The 19735-nt window shown below is 42.8% G+C and overlaps 1 protein-coding gene across 1 annotated transcript; it reads right to left on the minus strand.

Annotated features, from left to right (window-relative positions):
- Positions 1-3989: 3989 nt before the first annotated feature.
- Positions 3990-7016, minus strand: AMER3 (APC membrane recruitment protein 3). The gene has a single exon (XM_041487088.1). The coding sequence runs from the start codon at positions 6999-7001 to the stop codon at positions 3990-3992; it is 3012 nt and encodes a 1003-aa protein (XP_041343022.1). The 5' UTR covers positions 7002-7016.
- Positions 7017-19735: the final 12719 nt, after the last annotated feature.

Raw genomic sequence — 19735 nt, forward strand, 5'->3', positions numbered from 1 at the left:
CATTTCATCATGTGCAGCTTGGGAGACCATGCCTTTACTATGCCATGGAGGGAGCAGGGAAATAGGAGGATTTCTTACACCAGATTTCAAAAGCTACCATACACTTTTCCTGCTGCGTGCACAGAGTTTCTAACTTTATTTTTTCACCTGTTAAGGTATCTCTCTGACCATTTTGAGAAATAATACCCTACTTGAGCAGAAAACTGACTATACTCAGACAAGACTTCATTCTGCTTTTCCTTTTTATCAAATCCAAATATTGCAGTCTGCCTTCTCTATGCCTATCCGGTAGAGAAATTATCGGCCTGGGAGAAATACAACCTTATTTAAGAGAGAGGGAGTGAAGCTGAAGCAGGAGGGAATAAAAAGCATTACATGCATTGCCTAGACTGTGAGTAGCCCTTCAGTTGATGAGGATCAGATACACATTCCTCTGTCACCTTGCAGTGCCTAGGCTGTATTTTATCTGCTTCTGAATCTCAGTTCCTTGATAACAGCAATCACATATACAATACTGTCTTCTTTTATCTACATCTCCCCCATCTATTATAGCAATCCCTGTTTGATTGACAGTTATGTATTTTTTTCTGACCTGAGGGCAAGCTTATTGCAATGCACTCCTTTCAGGGCTATCACTGAAACACATCCAAAATCTTCAACTGGTGCATAATGTGGCAGTTCAGCATTTGAATGAAGTGAGCACATATTGTTGGGGGCACAAGAGGTTTTGTTGCTCTGTCACATCTACCAGTTAATGGAAGATGCAGCTCAAACCCCATTAAGTGGTAGAAATGGCTCAGTGGTCTGAAATGCTGCTGTTTGCAGAGAGTGTTTTGTTCTACATGTTCAATTGCCATGACATCCAGTGTTGTCTGTTTGGTCAGTTCCAGGGGTTTTAAGAGTCAGGAAAAGACCTCCCAATGCACTGCTTGGGAATCGTGCTTCCTTTCTGAAAATGAAGTTTCCTTATGTGTTAAGTTTCTACATGAAATCACACATTTCTGCAGCTTGTTTTCTATGATCCATGAATGTACAGATCTAGGAATCCTCTCTGTATTCAGAGATTGGACTGTGTTCACTTTTAAGTCCTAATCTTTAGATACTGAAGAATGACAATTATACTTTTCATTGCATTTTTTTATCTGTAATTCTCACTTTTTACATAAGCCTTCCATATTCCCATGTGAGGAAGCCTGGGGTTCCTGGTGAGCTCAGATACAAGACATTTGCAGATTTCTCTCTAAAAGGCCAGGGAAAGGAGAAATGGAAGAGGAGCTGTGACAGACATTTCTTGTACCATTCTTCATCACAGTCCTATGTCTGTGCTCATCAGGATAGCAAAGCCCAAGAGACCAGGCATAGCCCAGGGGAACCCTGCACACCTTTTGGAGCACAGAGATTGGGCTTGTTTGTTTCTGTGGCTCCTGGGATACGTTGAGGTGGGCTGACAAAACCTGGAGATTTTAATGGCTTTTGATAAGGGCTTTTCCTCTGCCCTGCGACAAATGGCAAGAAAGGTGATCTTCTTCCCACCTCCTCCAGGTCAGACCTGAGAGTCCATGGCAGGATCAGGGGCTGCAATTGTCCTGAGGGACAAAGCAGGAACCACCTCGGATCTGTCACTTGTCTCCCAGCTCCTAGGTGTGGCATTTTAGAGCACTCTCTGTGTCTGAGCTCTCACAGTTTGCACAGTCATATCCAGTGTAGGAGTGTTTCTCAGGGCTGTCTGTCTCCATGGATTCGGAGGTGACACCATGTTTGTACACTGCCTCTCCTGCTCTACCACCCCCATGACTGAGCCAAAGCTCCTGAGTCATCTTCACAAAGATTGAAAATTTCCGGCAAACCTGTAGGCCATCTGTTTATGTGGGCAGCCAAGAAAATATCGGGTAGGAAAACTCAGTCACACACCAGTGTTTGTACTGTCCCCACTGCCAGTTCTTTTAAATGACATTTTAACTATTGTCTAAATTCTTTTTCTGTAAAAAATTGTAACAAACAGCAACTTTGCTGTTAAATGATTCCTTAAACTGAGCCCAGTCCTCAAAGCCACTTTATGAATATGTAAATCCCATCCATATTCTAAAATTTCATTCATTTTACTGTTTAAAAAACCTTTATCAAAAATCAGCAGTTCCCTCTTGGAAAAAAAGCTTGAATTGTCTTTTCTCTGAGACTCAGGTGAAAGCGTGACCTGGTCACATTCCTGCCATGGCAGGTATTATCAGTGCTGGCACGTGGTGGCACACAGCAGCTGCCACTTGATACAATGCAAAGAATGTGCCTCAGGTCCAGTAATGTCTACTTGTGTTATATCTTGTTCAGTGTAAAGTCTGTTTCCACTCCTGACAGTCACACAGCTCCCTTCTCTGTTTCTGTCATTCCACTCCCCAAAATTAGAATTCCTTTCTGCTGCAAAGGCAGCGATATTCCTAGCAGTACCCTGTGGATTAATATTCACAGCAAAATAAAAATATCAGGCCAATGCATACATTGGTCTGTTCTCCTAACCCCAAGCAGCTGTGCCTAGTCCTGGTTCCATACATATAGTAGCTGTAAGCACAAACTTAGCTTCATGTGTACTCAGTTTATAATTTCAGAAATATCTAAAAGAGATGAGTAGTTCTAAGGACTATGGTGTGTTCTTGGATGGCAAGTTCTGCTAAAAATTCTGGTGACACAAGAAGGTGAGTTGCTAATCTGCAGAACCATGACAAATGCAGCATTGTTTACAACAAAAATGGAAAAAAAACCCCAAGACCACATCATTCATTTGAGAAAGACCTAATTTACTGATGAACAGATTATAACCATACAATGTGTTTGTTAAGGGTATGGAAGACTGACAGTCTGGTCCCTAGCTTCATGCAGACCCCTGGAAAATATCCCTGGCTGCAATGGGAGACTTGTTAGTGGGCAAGGTCATTTTCACAGTAAATAGAAAAGCGGGTGGCTGAATCTACCCAGACATGAAAATGGAAGGGTGTTCTTGCCTCACACAGAGAGAAACACTGTCCTTTTTTGTTTGTGCTGCTTGGGAAGCCTTTAGAGATGACCAGAAAGAAGTCACACTGCTGTGAGCAGCAAGAGCCAAAGAAATGTTATGTTCCCTGTATCCTTCTGCTCAACAGTGGGCTGTTCCTTAATTCTCTGTCCTGGCCCTTGCAACTCTTTGTCTTCCACCACTTCCAAAGGGGCCTCCTCAGAGGCCAAGGCTGGGCAGAGTCCAGCCAATCTGTCAGATTTGGCAGGGCACATGACAGAGAATTTACCCAAGTTTCATACTTCTACAACAAATTCCTCTCAGCAGCTGGAGGCCAGAGGATTTCTCAGCTGGCACAGAGTTAGAACTCTGTACAGACAGTGCCTGTACAGAGCTCTGGCCTAAAGCCTCGTGTGACAGGCAAACCTGGACCAGCATAATCACTGTGTGCTCCATCAGCTGTTTCTGATTTGCAGCAAAGGTGTTTCTTACCCCCCTTACAGGGCAGATTCTGGCTCTCCCTAGTCTATGTGAGTGTGGCTGAAGGATTTTCAAATGCTTGAGGTGCAGCACAGACTCTGTAATCCCTCTCTTGAGAAGTCTGTCAAGCTCTGCACGTGGAGAATGCCTTGGCTTCAGCTCTTGCTCTGCCAAGGCACAGTTTGACCAGAGACAACCTGCACTTTCTGAAGAAACATTTCATGTTTGGAAGAAGGAGGACCATCCTTTTGGTGCTCTTAGGAGCACCAGCACAGCACTGTGGACTTTCATTTGTGCTTGACAGCACACCACATATGTGCACCTGCAGGACAGGGCACATCTGTACTATGATTTCACACTGCAGATCCCTGGCTTTCTCATGTGACCCCCCTGCATAAATGACAGACCCTGAATCCCTCTGCCTCCTCTGCTGTTAAATGCCCCTCTGTGAAAAGGGAACAGATTGAATTGCTTCACATTCAATTTCACCCTTCCCCTAAGCACTCACCTTCTCCATGCAGGTGTGTCACTGGTGGTTCCTGGCTGTCACAGCTGTATCCCGGGCCACTGCCTCTAGGAGAGGGGACAGAGCAGTCCCTGCAGCCAGGCCATGGCAGGAGCTCTCTGCACAGTTCCAGGGCCCTGGGCTGCACTGCTTGGCCTCCTCAGGCTGCAGCGGGTCAGACAGACAGACAGCCGTGCTGCGTGAGCCCTGGGAGAAGGTACCAGCTATGTCTGGGCAGACAGAGTTAAAGAGAGGTAAAAATGTTGGTCTACTAAGAGATGTCTCAGGGCCAGAATCACTTGAACTGAGACCAAAGTCCTTTAAATAGGAGAGTGCTTGATTATTCAGCTGGGCATATTCAAAATTGATCTTGCTTTGAGTAACCTCGTCTAGGATTTTTGCTCTACTTTTCTGATCTTCAGAGCAAATTTGCTCCCCATTTTGCTTTAAATGATAAAGATTGCTAGACTGTAAACTTGTGTCATAGTTGTATTGGTTTGTGCTAGGAATACTGGGATATTCTGGAATTTGAGCAAGGCAGCTGCATTCATTGTGTAACAATAACTGGTTTTTGTACTGAGACATCTTATGAATGATACTGTTCATTTCATTGCCGATGTATTTGTCTTCCAGGTGCTTGTTTTCATAGCTGATTTTTAATGATGCCACCTGTGTTACACAGTGCTCTAAAAGGTGCACTATGTTAGTGCTGCTCTCTGTTGGTGTGGGGCTCATGTAGCTCTGGAAGTGATTGAGGGCTAGAGGCTGCAGTGGTTTGTCACAGGAAATAGAGACAGAGTGATACATTGGTTTATTTCTGTCTTCCTTCTCAAGGGGATCTCGGAGTGAGGTTGCAGCTGTCTTGTAGGAGTAACATGATTCTACTTCGTGATTATCATCTAATGAAGGATTTTCAGAGCTCTGGGAGCCACTCTCTCTGTTCAGCTTTTCTGGCAGTGGGTTTTTATCTCCAGATGTCTCACATCCCAGGGAAATTGCTACCTTCTCATCCTCCGCTGAATATGTCTGCAGATTGTCTCTGTTAGCCTGTGACTGTGGTGCATAACTTGATGATCTGGTGGTTTCCACAGTCCCAGGCACTGTAGGTAAGTCCTTGTGGTGACTCCCTTCTCTTCCTTGGAAATCCAGATCAGATGTGTTCAGGCAGGAATCCAGGCTGTGGTCTCTTCCAGCAATGTTTACTGAAGAGGCCTGGGTTGCGTGTTTGCTTTCCTCCAAAGGCACACATACATTAAGTGTATTAGATTCACCCTTGCCTGGTATCTCTTGCTGAGCTTCTGTGCTCCCTTTCTGCTCTGGACTGTGACTGGGCAGGACCAATGAATCATTAGATTTTTCTGGCTGTGATTGAGGACTCTGAAGAGAGTCAGGGGAAGAGATGAGTCCCGAGTGTTTTCGTAGCCAGTTTATTATCCCCATGGTGAGGGAAAGCTCAGTATCACAGAGCTTTAGCAAACATTCTTTGCCTTTCCATGTGCTGTGGAAAAAACCCTGGCTAATGATGTCTAGAGTTGGTTGGGAAGCCATGTTCTCCTCAGCTCCAACATGAAAGCTGTAAATGGACAAAGGGATTTCAATGGCTTGCTCTGAAACACTTTCAGAGGCACACAAGTCATCATCAAGGATAGGGTTCACTTTGACTTCATTTGGGTCATAGAAGAGCTCATAAAGGGCATCTCCACTGTAGCTGTCTCTTGGAAATCTACTTGGGACACCAGGGGTCTGAGCTTCCTTCAGTTCATCATCTTGTCCAGGAGAGAATGAATCATAGTAGCCTTCATCACTCGTGGATGTGGATTCCTGGTTTTCACTTTTTGGTGTTTCTGTTTCTGTGGAGCTGGCTTTGGAATTGTCACCTTCTTTATCAGGTGACACTTGGGAATCTGTGACCAGTACAGCAGCCTGACTTCTATCCTTTTCTGTGTCAGAACCAGGTATCTTCGGTAACTTCTTTTCAAACAGAGCACTCTGATGTAGCCTTACTGATTTGTTGATGTTGTCCCAAAATTTTGCAAATTCCACTGTCTCATTTTGGCCAGGAGAGGCCAGCTGCTCCACCCCACCTTGGAAGGAGCCCATGCCAGGGCTGTCTTTATGCTTGCTTCGCCTCAGCAGAAGGTCTTTGCTGTTCTCCAGCTCCAGGTGAGCAGAGCTCTCATCAGCAAAGATTTCCCCACAGCCAGTGAGGGAGTCAAAGCTCTTCAGGGAGGCAACATCTTCACAGAGGGCATTGCAGTAGTCATAGGAGGAGTCAGACTGCAGTTCACTGTCTGAGCAGTCCTGTGACAAGCAATCAGCTGCACAAGCTTCTCCAGTTTTGAAAAGATACTTTGCAAGACGTCCAGACAACTCACTCTTGCAGCCTGGGGAGGACAAGTTCTTGTCCTTCTCCACCAGAAATGAGAGGCTGTCTGGTTTGTTTTTTCTTATATGAAATATATCTCTGAGCCCTTTCTTAGATCTCTTGAGGGAAATCCTCTTTCTGGGAATGGTTTTTGCGACAGCTGGTACAAAAGGCATCTGTGGCACAAAGTTCCTGTAATCAATCATCTGACTGCTGCAGGCAGACTGGCTGGGGCTGACCACACACTCCTTCTTACTGCTGGAGCTGGACATCCCTGAAAAGCTGATGCTATTTACAAGCCGGCCCTTGCCCTTTCCAACAAAACCCTCCTCGCAAGCCCTGCTGCTGGGGCTGCAGTTCTCTGTTTTGTCTGCCTCAGCAACACAGTCGTGGGTTTTACTCTTCCTTACAAGCTTGTAGGAGGAGCCAGATGATTTTTCCAGGTTGTGACCACCAGCTCCACTCCTTGCTGCTCTGGTAGAAAATCTGTAATTCTTGTGTGTGGCCAAACATGCCAGCTGGACTTCGGCCACACTTTGGTTTCCCTCCAGAGCTGCCTTTTTATCCTTGCCCATCTCATCTTTGTTGGTAGGAGCTGCATGCATTGGTGGCATTTTCTCATGTTGCACACTGGATTTTATGAAGGTCTTTCCTCTCTTGAGCTCCATACTGCTTCTTCACATCTGTTTCTGTAAAGAAAACAGCAGAACACAACTATTGTGAGGTAGGTGGGTAGCACTTGTAAATTTTGAAAGCAACTGGAGAACAAAGGAAGGGTTATTAACCATTATAAAATTGAGCTTCTCTGCAGTCAGACATTTCCATCACTGAGTCATAGTACTGCATGAGAAACAGATTGAGTGAAACTAAAGGTGTGTTGGCTGGAAGATTCAACATGGAGAAAACAGTGCATATTATGGGTTGGTAGTTGAGGCTCACAGAACATTTTGTCTGTTAGAAATAAACAGATTTGCATTGAGGATTATGACTTCAGGATGGCTTTTAACAAGGTCAAGGTCCTGTTCTGAAGGTAGAAGAGGCATCAACAAAAAGCAATGCCTGAGAAACTTCAACATGCAAATGTGTGTATCAGGTAGGCAGCAGCTCATAGACCTGTACCTTAGAAGAGGACAAAAATCTTAAGTTGGGAAATCTCCTGAGAAAATGGATCAAATTTTTGACACACAATGCTCACTTTATATTAAAATAATCCTTATCTGTAATAGAAAATCCATAAACCTTGGTACTACCGTGGAAGCATGCAGAGACTGAATTACTGATCTTGCTTCCCTCTGAGCATAATATATAATTTTCTACACTGCTACTTTTATTGTCAAAAATCAAAAATGCCACATTGAAAATCATTGTTAGTCATGACAAAAGTGTCATCTCCAATTTACAAAGACCAGTGTGGCACACAGAGGCATTGCCATATTAAGTCTGCACTGTGCATTGATTAGCTATTTCTAAAAATACTCTAGTACCTGTATCAATGCCAGTTCCAGGCTCTGCCTATATAATTTCATATTGAGCCTGTTTTATATTTTCATAAATCTAATTATTCATTAATTATTTTAGCCATGTCCCTGTCAGTTTTCTGGCAGTTCTTTCATTAAAAGATCTGATCCCTTCCTGTCATGCATCAACTTGAATATTGAGTAAGTCAATGGATTTCCTTAAAGGTAGGTCAGGGATGGAGCAAGCACTACCTAAAAGCTGTAGGACCAACCACATTTTTACTTGGTGGGAAACAGCACAATAACTCCAAGTCCTGTTCATGAAAGAATGTGCTTGGATCTCTCCCGAATGAAACCTCATTTAATGATTTATCTTGTTTTGAATTGGTTAGACTAAAAAATTGGAGACACTGAACAGAAGATCTTAAATTCAGCACCGAGCCTAGGCTTTGTGCTCCTAAAATAGAACTTAAAGCAGTCTTCAGGCTATTTTGAACTATACCAGCTGTCTGTAGCCTCCAGAAGTTTCCAGTTGCCCAGGCCTTGCGAGAACAGCCACACTCTGACCATCACCTCACAAGATGCAGGACTGTGTATTTGGGAGCACTTCTCCAGCAGGCAAATCAGTGACAGCCCCTTTCTTCTAGAAGCTGCAAACTAACAGGTGATTAGCAATATTTACAAATAAATGTAGGTCAGTGATAAAAGGCAGAGAACATAAGGGCAAAGTGTGAATATTTGACATGTGGAAACACGGTGGGTAGTGATAGATGGGAGTCTATCAGTGTGATTGAGATGTTGGCACATTCATCTGCACTTGGCACTCCATGTGAGTGTTACAGAACAGCCTTAATGAAAGCCAGTAAACATTTTACTACCCTGTCAGGTATCTGGAGTTCACTGATGCTATGGGAAACTTGTTTTGCATATTTAGAAATAGGTCACTGGGACACGATTACACTCCTCTTCTGAAAAGCAAGGTGTGATCAACAAGCAATTCAGCACGCAGAACTCCAGCAGGGTTGTGAAAACAATAAGAAAAAGCTGATGCAAGACCAGTTATTAATATCCCAGAAACAGCGTCTGCCACCTCAGTCCTTTGCAAGTGCAGAAATAGGTACTGTGTCCCTGTGTCCCTGATGCTGCCAAGAAGCTCCTCAGAGGTCTGTGACATTGGCAAGTGGCAGCCTTACAACAATGTGATGTAGGAGTCCTTGAAGTCCTGCAGCTGTTTCTGCCCATTCTGAGTATTAAGCAAAAGTCACTTTTGTAGGATATTGCATACTTGGGAACTTTTCTGCAGATGCATTAAAAAGGCTTTTAGGGATGGATTTATTTACTGTCAAGTATGAAATGTATTAAAGCTAAGAATTTAGGATTAAATTGGATAATTTTACTTTGGAATAAAGTAATGTTTGATCTGAATTTTATCTCCCTGATAAGAAACACAATGGGATGATCAGTTTGATAACTGGGTCTAGAAACTTCAAGGTTTGTTCTGTCTTTTTTTAATAGATTAGATGAATAATTTTATCTTGAAAGCCGAAAAGGCCCAAGTAACATATTTACTGAGAATATCCGTAGTATAATAATGCAAGATACACTGATGGCAGCTAATGCTGCCTCTTCCCTTTTCAGTTTCTTCTGATGAGGAAAAATTGTTAGCTGTTGTTTTGGTTTTGTGGGAATTTTGTGATTTGGTTTGTTGGATTTTATTTTTTTTTTATTTACTATATATATATATATATATATATATAAAATCACCAAATTTATATTTTAATTATTTAATGTTACTATTTATTCTCATATATTCTATTTCTAATACTCCCTCAGGATTCATGCCAGACTTAGTATCTAGTTCATTGTGTCATCCTGCTCATTCTAAGACTGTCATATCTTTGTAAATCTTCCCCATTAAAAATGCTATTTTAAATGAACCAAAGAAAGGGAGGACCTCCTCAGTCAACCCTTTGAGGGCTCCTCAGACTACCAGAGTCTACAGATTTTTTAAAACATTCATATTAGATGCTGTTTTGTTACTTCCCATACTCTGAGTTCCTCTTCATAATCATGTGATGTAAACTATCAATGAAATTTGTTCCAAAAATAGACCAGAAACATTTATGTAAGGATTCTCTCATTCTATATCTATTAATACTTTTAGCCTTTTTCATTGCAATGGATTATACCATGATACCAGGTTTTTTTGGGTCTCTGCAGGGACACAAGTTCTATCCCTAACCCCAGAAGCTGTACCAGTGAAGTTAGAAAGAGATTAAAGTGCTGTAAGGGAAAGTTACCCTCCAGTGGTGACGGAAAGCTAAATCAAAATTCTACAAAAAATTATTACAGGCATTTAAAACATAGTACAGGTTTTCTGGGATTCCTTGACCTATGCACTCAGCTACACCAGTCCCTCTCTCTGTTCCTTTTCAATTATTCTTCTCTTGGACTTGCAGGATATCACTTCTTCCTCAGGGATAAAAGATATATGAGGGCCTGATTTCCATCTTTGCAAAGGAAATACAGCTTGCATTTAAAAGAAATGTAAAGAACAGAAACCAGTGGAAACTAGCAGACAGTGTACTAAGTCTCAATGTTTTCTTCATTAATAACAAAATAGTTTTTTACTATCTGCAAAATTGCTTATGGAATGTGTTTAAATAGAGGACATCCTCAAATCTCACACTGGTCTACAGTTTAGTTGTCTTTTACAACAAGATTGGGTGCAGCAGCAGCATTGAGGCTTCCCATCCACAGTAAACAGTATTTTTTATCTGGCTTGATCAGACCAGCTGCTCACTTTTATGATTTCACAGGTGTCTAAGCAGGCAATTAGACCTGGATTTGAGGCTGATACTATAACGGGAGTAAGGTTTTCCTTTATATTTGGATAATATTGCTCATAAAATGCAGAATTACTTCACACTCAAACATATACCATCTGGGCAGGGTGTGTCACAGCCTTTTCCTAAAACCAGGAGGTTTTACTGCATCTGTGATTCATCTAAAAGTAAATTAAAGTTTTAGAATGGAAAGATGAACACTTTCCTGTGGGCTGAGGAGATTTGATTTTAGGACAATCACAGCAATTGCTTCTGGATCTGGGTTATGAGGACCTGAGCAAGACTGAGTTAGGTAACTGTTCTGGTTAATAAGAGCCATATTCAGATGGCCTAAATCCTCCCTAAGTCCAGGCCAACATACAAAGGCCAAAGAGGGGTGCATGGAGCCAGGCATTCATTAGGAAAATGGGTGGAGGCAGGATTCAAACCCTGCAGGTATTGCCTCTGTCATGTCAGTCAAAGAGAAGGGTCACATTGCCTCTGCCCATGGCCCCAGCACCTCCTGCCAGCCATCTACAAGTTTCCTCTGGGGGGGAATGTGGAGAACCTTGCTCTGGGCTTTCAGCTGGGTCAAAGTTGTTGCATCTTTCTAGCTTATAACTCAATAGAAAGGTTTGTTTGGGCTATCTGCAAAGAAAAGGTAAAACATCAGTCCTCTTGCATGTAATTCTAGGAATACCATCCTACTGGGAAAGTAGAAATAACTGTTTCAGCAAGGTTGCATAGATAGAAATTATACTATTACAAAGAGGAAATTTAAAGTCTCCAGCTTTGGCAAGTTTAGCTCAAATAAAATTTTGTTCAAGTAGGAAAAATGTAATTGAGGTGCATTTATTTCAAAATCTTATCAGCGATCCAGCTTGGACCTCTCTTACTTGCTTGTTTGATGTGTAATTTATATATAATCGTCTCTCTTGGAGATAGAAATAGGTAAAATTCAGAATATAGTGGTTTTGAAGTGGAGATAGGAGTGTTCTTTCTTTACATTTATATCACCCCTACAATTAGCAAGTTGTGGAGATGTTGCCTTGCTGTCTCTTGCTAAGCAGAGTTCTTCATGTCACTTGGCACCTGAATTTCACCTCCCTCCAAGCATTTCCCTTTTATTAAATGAAAAAGTTGATAAACACGGAATAATCTTTCAAGATTTTTAATGCAAAAATAAGGAAAAACATCTCTTTGCACTGCTTTTGTGTTTTGGGATACCAGTTTGGAGTGAGTCCAAAATCCCTTTTCCACAAGTGGCTTCATATCAATCAGACTTAAGATGCTGAGTATCAGAGGTACCTTTGAAAATGTTACCCTGCTTTTCCATCAGAAATTGTGGCATAATTACATTTCCTGAAAGCATCTCTCTCTTGTTTGGGTTATGGACATGCATTACGATTCAAATCTATGCATTTTAAGATGAATTTTTTTTTTAATATTTCTTGATAAATCGTGTAATGGGGAAGGGAAAAAAACAGAGCCTCTGGGAGGCTCTCCCAATTCTTAGCCTCAGGAGGATTTTTACTGACCACCACTTGGAAGTCCTAAAATGCAAAAAACAAGCAAGCATGAGGTGGTGAAAGCCACAGCTACTTTTAAAGTCAGTGAACAACACTAATTTTAATCTTTAGTATCTAATCAATTAGCAGTGCATAAGGAACAGCTGGTGCTCCCAGTAAAGTGTGTGGTGGGGGGAGATTTTTGGAATAAGACTGTTTATTTACAGGAAAAAATATTAACTATCTGAGAAGATGAAAGTTAATAATGGGAATACTTACTAATAATCATGAACATATAATCCATTCTGTTAATTTGATTTTTAATTGCAAAGCAGAATACGGCTTCCTTGCCAGAGGGTAGTGATATTCTCACTGCAGTTATTGTAACACTGTTTCTCGCAAGCAAATAAACATAACAGTTCTTCTGGTAAAAAGCAAAGAGGATTTTAAAGCAGAGCTCATCTTCTCCCTTAAACTGATTACCCTGCTACCATCTCATCTCCATTAGAAAGCAGAAAAGAACAGGGTGGAAAGGATGGAGGATGTAATCAGGGACAGTCGTGATTCAGGAAGCAGCAGAATGTTTATTTTTAAAGGCGCCTGTGTGACACACAAACCTGCATTGAGATCATGCCTCTCCTTAGGAGTACTCCTCTCATCATCCTTAGTGGCTGTATCTTATCATTCCCCTTAATCATTTGTCTCTCTCTTGTGCCTAATTATTTACATATACATTTAGGTCGTGCAATGGCTTTCTCATGAAGAACCAGCAAAAACCACACTGGAGTGTTTTTAATTCAACCCTCATTCCACTGAGCACACAAAATAAAATCTTACACTCCCCAGCAGAATACTAGAAGGATGTGTAGTTAAATGCTTAATCTTATTAGCAATGTGCTATAGGGAAGTCTGAACCTTCCTTTAAGCCCTGACAACTGTTTTGTGGAGCTCAGGATTTTTCATAGTAAAATTAACCACATTTCTACTCCCAGCACACTGTCCTGCTGCGTGCTGACAGGAGGGATCCCTGGGGGCACAGCAGCACCCACAGCATCCCTCAGTCCCATGTGGGGCACCCAGTGCTTCCCCCAGTCCCATGTGGGGAACCCACAGCATCCCCCAGCCACACATGGGGTGTGTGGCAGGGCAGAAGGAGGCTGAGCCCATGACAAAAGGAGGCTCTTTCTCTAACAAAATCTCTGCACCCCTCATTCTGTTTTCTTCTATACCTGAGGCTGAAAGAAACGAACTGGTTGAAATGTTCCAATTACATCATGTAAAAGGGCAGCTTTAACTCCTGCGCAGGGAGCTTTCGAATCATCACTGTACTGCTAAGAGAAGGCAGCAGAGCAGAAATTTCCACTGCATACCTGAGAAGGAAACAGGGCTTTTTTTTCTTGCCCTGACAAGCAGCCTGTTGGTACCAGACAGCAAAGTGTTAACACTGACAGCTTTGGCTGTCCTCAGTAATTTATTGCTTTAAAAGGAGATAGGATGTGCATTTTTATAAATACAGGCACAGACTTGCCAGATGTATGGAAAAATAAGTAAAAAGCAATGCTTCAAAAACAAGCAGTCATCCCAAAATAATACTCACTTAGAGTCACTGTGTCAGAGCAAAAGAAATGCCCTTGCACCAGAGCAAACAAGGCAGATCACAAAAATCCTACTCACCATGTTTTATCACTGTGCAGAAATCCTCTGTCTCCTAGCCTTGTTCCTGAAGCTGCTCTTTATCCAGAGGCTCCTGTGATGCTTTTCAGATTCTGAGGGGCTGGACCACTGCTGCTCTCCAGTGTTACTCTCCACCCCCTGTCTTTTCCTCCTCCTTCTTTCTTCATCCCCACCCCCTCATTCCTCCAGCTTGTAGCTTTTTCGTACCTTACATAGATTCTGAGCTTCCACATGGAGCTTGATATAGGAAAGATGCTTATTTCAGCCATCTGCTTGATGCCATGGAAATGCCTCCTTTGCTTTAGGAATAAAAGCAAGGAAGTAAGCCTGGGAGTTTCTGAGCCAGCATTTTGGTTCCTCTCTATATGACTGCTTATTAAATAGGGAGGAATACATCCAAATTAATTTAATTTATCACGTGTTGTTTTGTTTCAAACTAGGATTCAGGAAAAGTCATTTGAATGTGTTTTGGTTAGTACCACTGTTTTGGCAGTGTATGCAGGCTATTGGAATGTGCCACCCTTTGTAGAGCTTGAGCAAGAGCTGAAGTTAGAAGGGATTTTGTGTGGAAGCAAAGTGGTGTGAGGGGAAAGAGTGACTATTTCAGCTGCTCAAGTCTGGAGTGCCTGGTTTTAACCTCATAATGCCTTCAACAAAAATAATTTACCAAATTATCCTTTCAGTCTAACTTCTGCTTCAGTGTGCAGCAAAAGCAACACCTGATGTTACAACAACATTCTATGTTATATACGTGAGTTTATTACCACGACAAACACCAGGGCTCTAATTTCAAAGAAGTGTAAAGCTGGCATTCCTATCTAAGTCCTTTATATCAGCCTCCCCAGGCCTCCTGCTTGCTGAAACACCTCTGTTGGGGGCACGATAGGAGCCTCTTAAAAGCCAGAGTGGATGCCATGAAGCAGTGGCTTAATCCACTTCAGCAGCTCTCCTGTGAGTTTAGAGCCTCACTCAGGATAACGCAGCAGTTGTTGAAGACTGGTGTATCTGCAGGGGAGCTGCCCTCCCGATGCAGGGGCTACTTCACAGCTGCTCTAAGGCAGCAAACAGGCAGCTCTTGGATGGCTGAGATGGACAAGTCCAATCCCTGGAGGCATTCAGAAAATCTCCAGCTCTGCATGAACTGAATATGAGCATTCCCTCGCAACTGGAGCAGGTGCATCAGTCAGAGATCTAATCTCTTCTGTCCCCACATCACAGCAGAAAGGGAACAAAAGCCTTAACCTGCTACCTGTTCTCATCTTCCTTTCCATTGTGTGCTTTTGCTGAATCTTGGAGACAGGAGGAAAGGAGCTTGAACTTTTGTGCTGTCTAAGCTTCTAAAGCTGGAAAATCAGCCTGTTAACTTTAAAGCCTGCAAAACAGAGTGCTCCTGCTCTGAATGTCAGGCAGTAAGCCACTCAGGTGTTCCTGATGGTAGAGACTGGAAAATTACACCTTGGGGAAAAACCTTGGGTTAAATCCAACCTGCAACATATAGAAAGTCTTTGTGTGACTTCACCAAGAGACTGGTAGGAGGAAAGAACAGGCTGTGGGTGAGTCCTAGTAGTTCTGGCAAGCAGATTAAGAACCATCCTGAGAATAAACACATTAATTAGAAATAGGTTTGATGGGTTTTATTCTGCATGAGATATTTATTTTAATATATAGGAGGAAGCCTTTCTTCATGAGGGGTATACAAAGCCACCACATTTTCAGGTGGTACCTCATCACTCTGCAGTGATGTTGCTTTTGAGAGCCTCCCCTTTGTTGTGGAAAGAGGAAGACTATAAAGTGCTGAAGTCCAAGGCTTGTTAGAAGTGCTGACAGAAACATGAGAATCAATCAGAGGTCACAGCTGTCACCTGTGTCACCTTAGCCCAGGTGGCTAAGAAGGCCAACAGAATCTTGGCTTTTATCAGCAACAGTGTGGCCAGCAGGACCAGGACAGTGACCCTCCCCCTGTGCTGGGCACTGGTGGGGCCACAAGTACTGATTTTGGGCCCCCCACCTCAAGAAAAATGGTGAGAGGCGGGAGTGTGTCCAGAGAGGGGAATGGAGCACAAGTCCCATGAAGAGCAGCTGGGGGTGTTTAGCCTGGAGAAAAGGAGGCTCAGGGGGATCTTCTCACTCTCTACAACTCCCTGAGAGGAGGCTGCAGCCAGGTGGGGGTCGGGTCCTGCTCCCAGGTAAAAAGGGTTGTGACAGGACAGGAGGAAATGGCCTCAAGGTGTGCCAGGGAAGGGTGTGGACTAGATATTAGGAAAGATTTCTTCACCAAAAGGGTTGTCAAGCATAGGAGCAGGCCGCCCAGGGCGGTGGAGGAGTCCCCATCCCTGGAGTGTTCCAAAAGCACGCAGATGTGGCACTTGGGGATACAGTTTAGCCATCAGCATCGTGGTGGTGCTGGGTTTTCACTTGGTCTGGATGGTCTTTTCCAGCCTTAATGATTCTGTGATTCTGGTGCTGATTCCAGGCTGGTGTTGATATTGTCTGAGCAAAATGAGGAGCTTAAGTTTTTTATTTGAAAGTTTTTCATACATGCAATTTCTGAGCGGAGTTTCTGAACTCTGAAGTGTAGGCATTAAAGGTAAAGGCATCAGAAAAAATATATCCAAATATGCCATGTGAAGAAGGATGTAGACAACAGAGAGCACTTAAAATTACATTTAAAGCTTACTTCATGTTCAAACTGAGCAAAATAAAACAAAGATTTGGAGAAAATAAGCTGGGGGGGGAGGAGTTCTTACCTCCAGCACTGTTTCAGGTAGTTTCCATACATGCAGTCTCTAGAACAGCCTGTTGCTGCTCCTCAGGAACTGGGAAAGCTCTCATGTAGTGTCCCCATTTCTAACAAACGTCAGCTGTTTTCCCTGCGCTGGAGAAGTTAGAGGGGATCACTCTAGACCTGGATGAGATACCCAAAACTGTTCTTGGAGATTCACGCAAAGCATCTTCTGTGATGAGACATCTCCAGGATGTTTACTTTGGACAGAAATTTCCAGCTTTAGAGCCTTTTGTTTCCCTTCCTCATGGGAAGTCACTTAAATCCATCAGCCATCCGTGGCCACAGCTGTCCATGGCCATAACCTGCATGGACCTAAATCATGGTGTCGCTGCATGTACTGGTAAATGCACAGGATGCTGAATAGCAGCTGATCCATGGTAGCCCTAATGCATTACAGTGGAGCTTTTTTTATTTCCTAAATAGTCCTCAACTTGCAGTTCCCTCAACTATCCTTTTCTGCTATCACTTCATTTCAGGCTATTTCACCACAAGTGTTGATCAGCTTGGCTCAAAACATTGGCAATTGGAGAACCTAATAGTCCTCTCTGATTAATTCTGATTCATTCAGTCTGTCCAAAATTGTTCAGGGTATCAGTGGGCATAAAAGGGCAGGAAAATTAAAAACCTGTAAATGAGGGGCCCATGGCCCACAGGTGCCATCTGTTTAGCAGAGGCACACCTTGGTGTGGTGAGTAGGAAGAGGGACTAAGGAATGCACAATCCCTGGTGAGGGAAGAGTAGGGTGGCAGAGATCCTTGGGGAAAGGAGGAGGAAAATCCTCATGAGGGGCAGTATGGAAACACAGGGAGGGAGTTTTTAGATGAAGCAGGCCCAGCCTCCCAGAACATGGAAGTGTGAGTCTCCTCATGGTGGGTAGCAAATATTTGCATCCAGAGATTAAAGACAGCTATTAGCATAAACAACTTACAAAAAGCAATCTATAATTTTTTTCATTTTCTGCCGTGGAAGAAAGTAGCAGATTCTTTAACCCTGAGACTCAGAACTAAAGTGTTTGCTGAAATAGCTCTATTTGTTTCCAAGGAATTGCTTACAGACTGAATTTGATCCAGGCTATTTCCTGCCAGTGAACTAATGAAGAGTATAACATCCCCAATCCAGTTTCTGCTAACATCAGGTTAAACTTAATTATTCATGGATTCGTATCAGTATTTCTTGGGTTTTAATGTTGAAGAGAATTGGTAATGGGATATGGAGATTTTTCTGTCCAGATTGTGAGCAGGAGCCTGCCCTAGGTTAAAGGGAGCAATCCTTCCTATTTCTCTGACTGCTTCCCAGGGCTTTCATTAAGTTAATTGCCACTCTCTTCTCAGTTGCTTGGTGAGCTAGTGCATGCTGCAAATTTTAGAATCATGAATTGCTGTTAATAACGTCAGTACTTAGCAAAGGAAATGAAAAGATTCTTATCCACAGATTTCTGCAAGGGAAAACTCAGCCTCAACATCTCCTGCTTGTCTTCCCGGTCAGGCACTGATGTTTCCATATTTGCAGCCAAGGGGATGAGGTGCAGCAGGTAGGGTCACAAGAGCAAATAATGATATTAAAAATCTTGACTGTGCTGCCTCCCAACACCAATAATGATGGCAGGAAGGAGTGCCCAGTGCCTCCAGAATGGGACTGATCACAGTCTCATTATTGCTATTTTGGGGACTGTGGCTGACTGAATGTAAACTGCTTGTTGCCCCAAAGAACTTACAGGACTTTTGAGGAAAAACAGAAAGTATTGAAGACATTTCTCCAGCTGCTTGTGTTGGAGAAATAACTGCCCTTATACTTTCTGCTTGAAACAAAAAGCTCTTGAGTAATAAATATTTGTCTATAAAATCAATGTGGAAAAATTATCTGCATCATATGCTATGAAGAACTATGTCAAAAGAATTGTTTCACTAAATCATTAAAAACTCCAAGGCTCTAGAGACGAGGGACAACACCTGGGAGAGACAAGAAACCTCAGGAACCTGACTACAGAAATGTTAAACACAAACCATGAATTCAGAAGCTTTTTCCTTCCAGAAATACCTGTGTGTCATAGACGTCTGTCCAGATGAGGTAAGAACACCTCCAGTTTATTGAACTGCATTAACAGGCACTGCTGTCTGAAAGGCAAACAGGTATTCAGCATAAAGCATGAGAATGGTGAAATGTGCTATTCCACAAGCATCCCGGTGAAACCTACAAGGAAAATTTTCTCAGCTCTGCTGAAGAAGATGCTGTTGTGATGCCTTGAGGGAAGGTTATAGGAAATATTTTATTACTGTTTTGTGAGATTTGGTTTCCCTGCTTAATTTTATATTGTTCTCTGCCTGAATACATCAAATGCTCTGAAGACTTTGTTAAAGACTCAGTCAGGAAACTGGAAAAGGAGAGATATAAGTGTAAGTAGCCATAGATACACAGCTTCAAATAACAGATACAGTCCATCAGTGAGGCAGCAACTCTCCCAGTGGCTCTCATGGGACAGCCTTTCAAACAATAAAGTTGGGATCAAAGGAGGCCTCAAAGCAAAACTGCTGAAATAAGAGAGAAGTGAGTAGTCAGATCAAGTTAGTGAGGGTGAATGCAATAGCACAGCAGGCTCAGGTCTAAATGCAGGGACAGTGGCACACCAAGCTGTGAGCAGGACAGGCTGCTGCTCCCTTTCACTGCTCCCTTTCACTGCTCCCTTTCACTGCTCCCTTTCACTGCTCCCTTTCACTGCTTTTATTCCACGTCCTAGTGAAATAAATAATAATGTGTTGCATAGAAGCTGGCTTGCTCACACTGCAGAAGATATACCTGTCACAGCATCTTGTAAAGGAGTCCTCATAGCTGGTATGGAGGCCAGGAACCAAATCACAAGTGCTGTTCTGAGGGAAGAAGCATCTTAGCTGAGTGCAGTTGGTTGCTCCTCCAGGAAAAGGAGCACTACAGCCAGTTTGTGAACTGTGAAAAGTAGCCCTATGCTGTCTGTAAAATCCCACTGGTCTGCCAGGCAGTATTTAAATGCAGGCAAACAAAAGAACATTTGGAAGATGGATGAGAGATGAAGCCTTTCAAATTGCCAGCAATGCAGTTGGTAACAATGTGGTTAGCAATGCTTCTGCTTGATTTACTCAGTGGAACATACATTTTGGAAATAAATCTGTGTGTTTGATT

This window comes from Pyrgilauda ruficollis, unplaced genomic scaffold (genome assembly GCF_017590135.1).
Source record: "Pyrgilauda ruficollis isolate IOZ18807 unplaced genomic scaffold, ASM1759013v1 scaffold79, whole genome shotgun sequence".
Classification (NCBI taxonomy): domain Eukaryota; kingdom Metazoa; phylum Chordata; class Aves; order Passeriformes; family Passeridae; genus Pyrgilauda; species Pyrgilauda ruficollis.

Bases quoted from the DNA above. Each gene is read 5' to 3' on its own strand.
- AMER3 (XM_041487088.1), bottom strand. From the start codon at position 7,001: ATGGAGCTCAAGAGAGGAAAGACCTTCATAAAATCCAGTGTGCAACAT.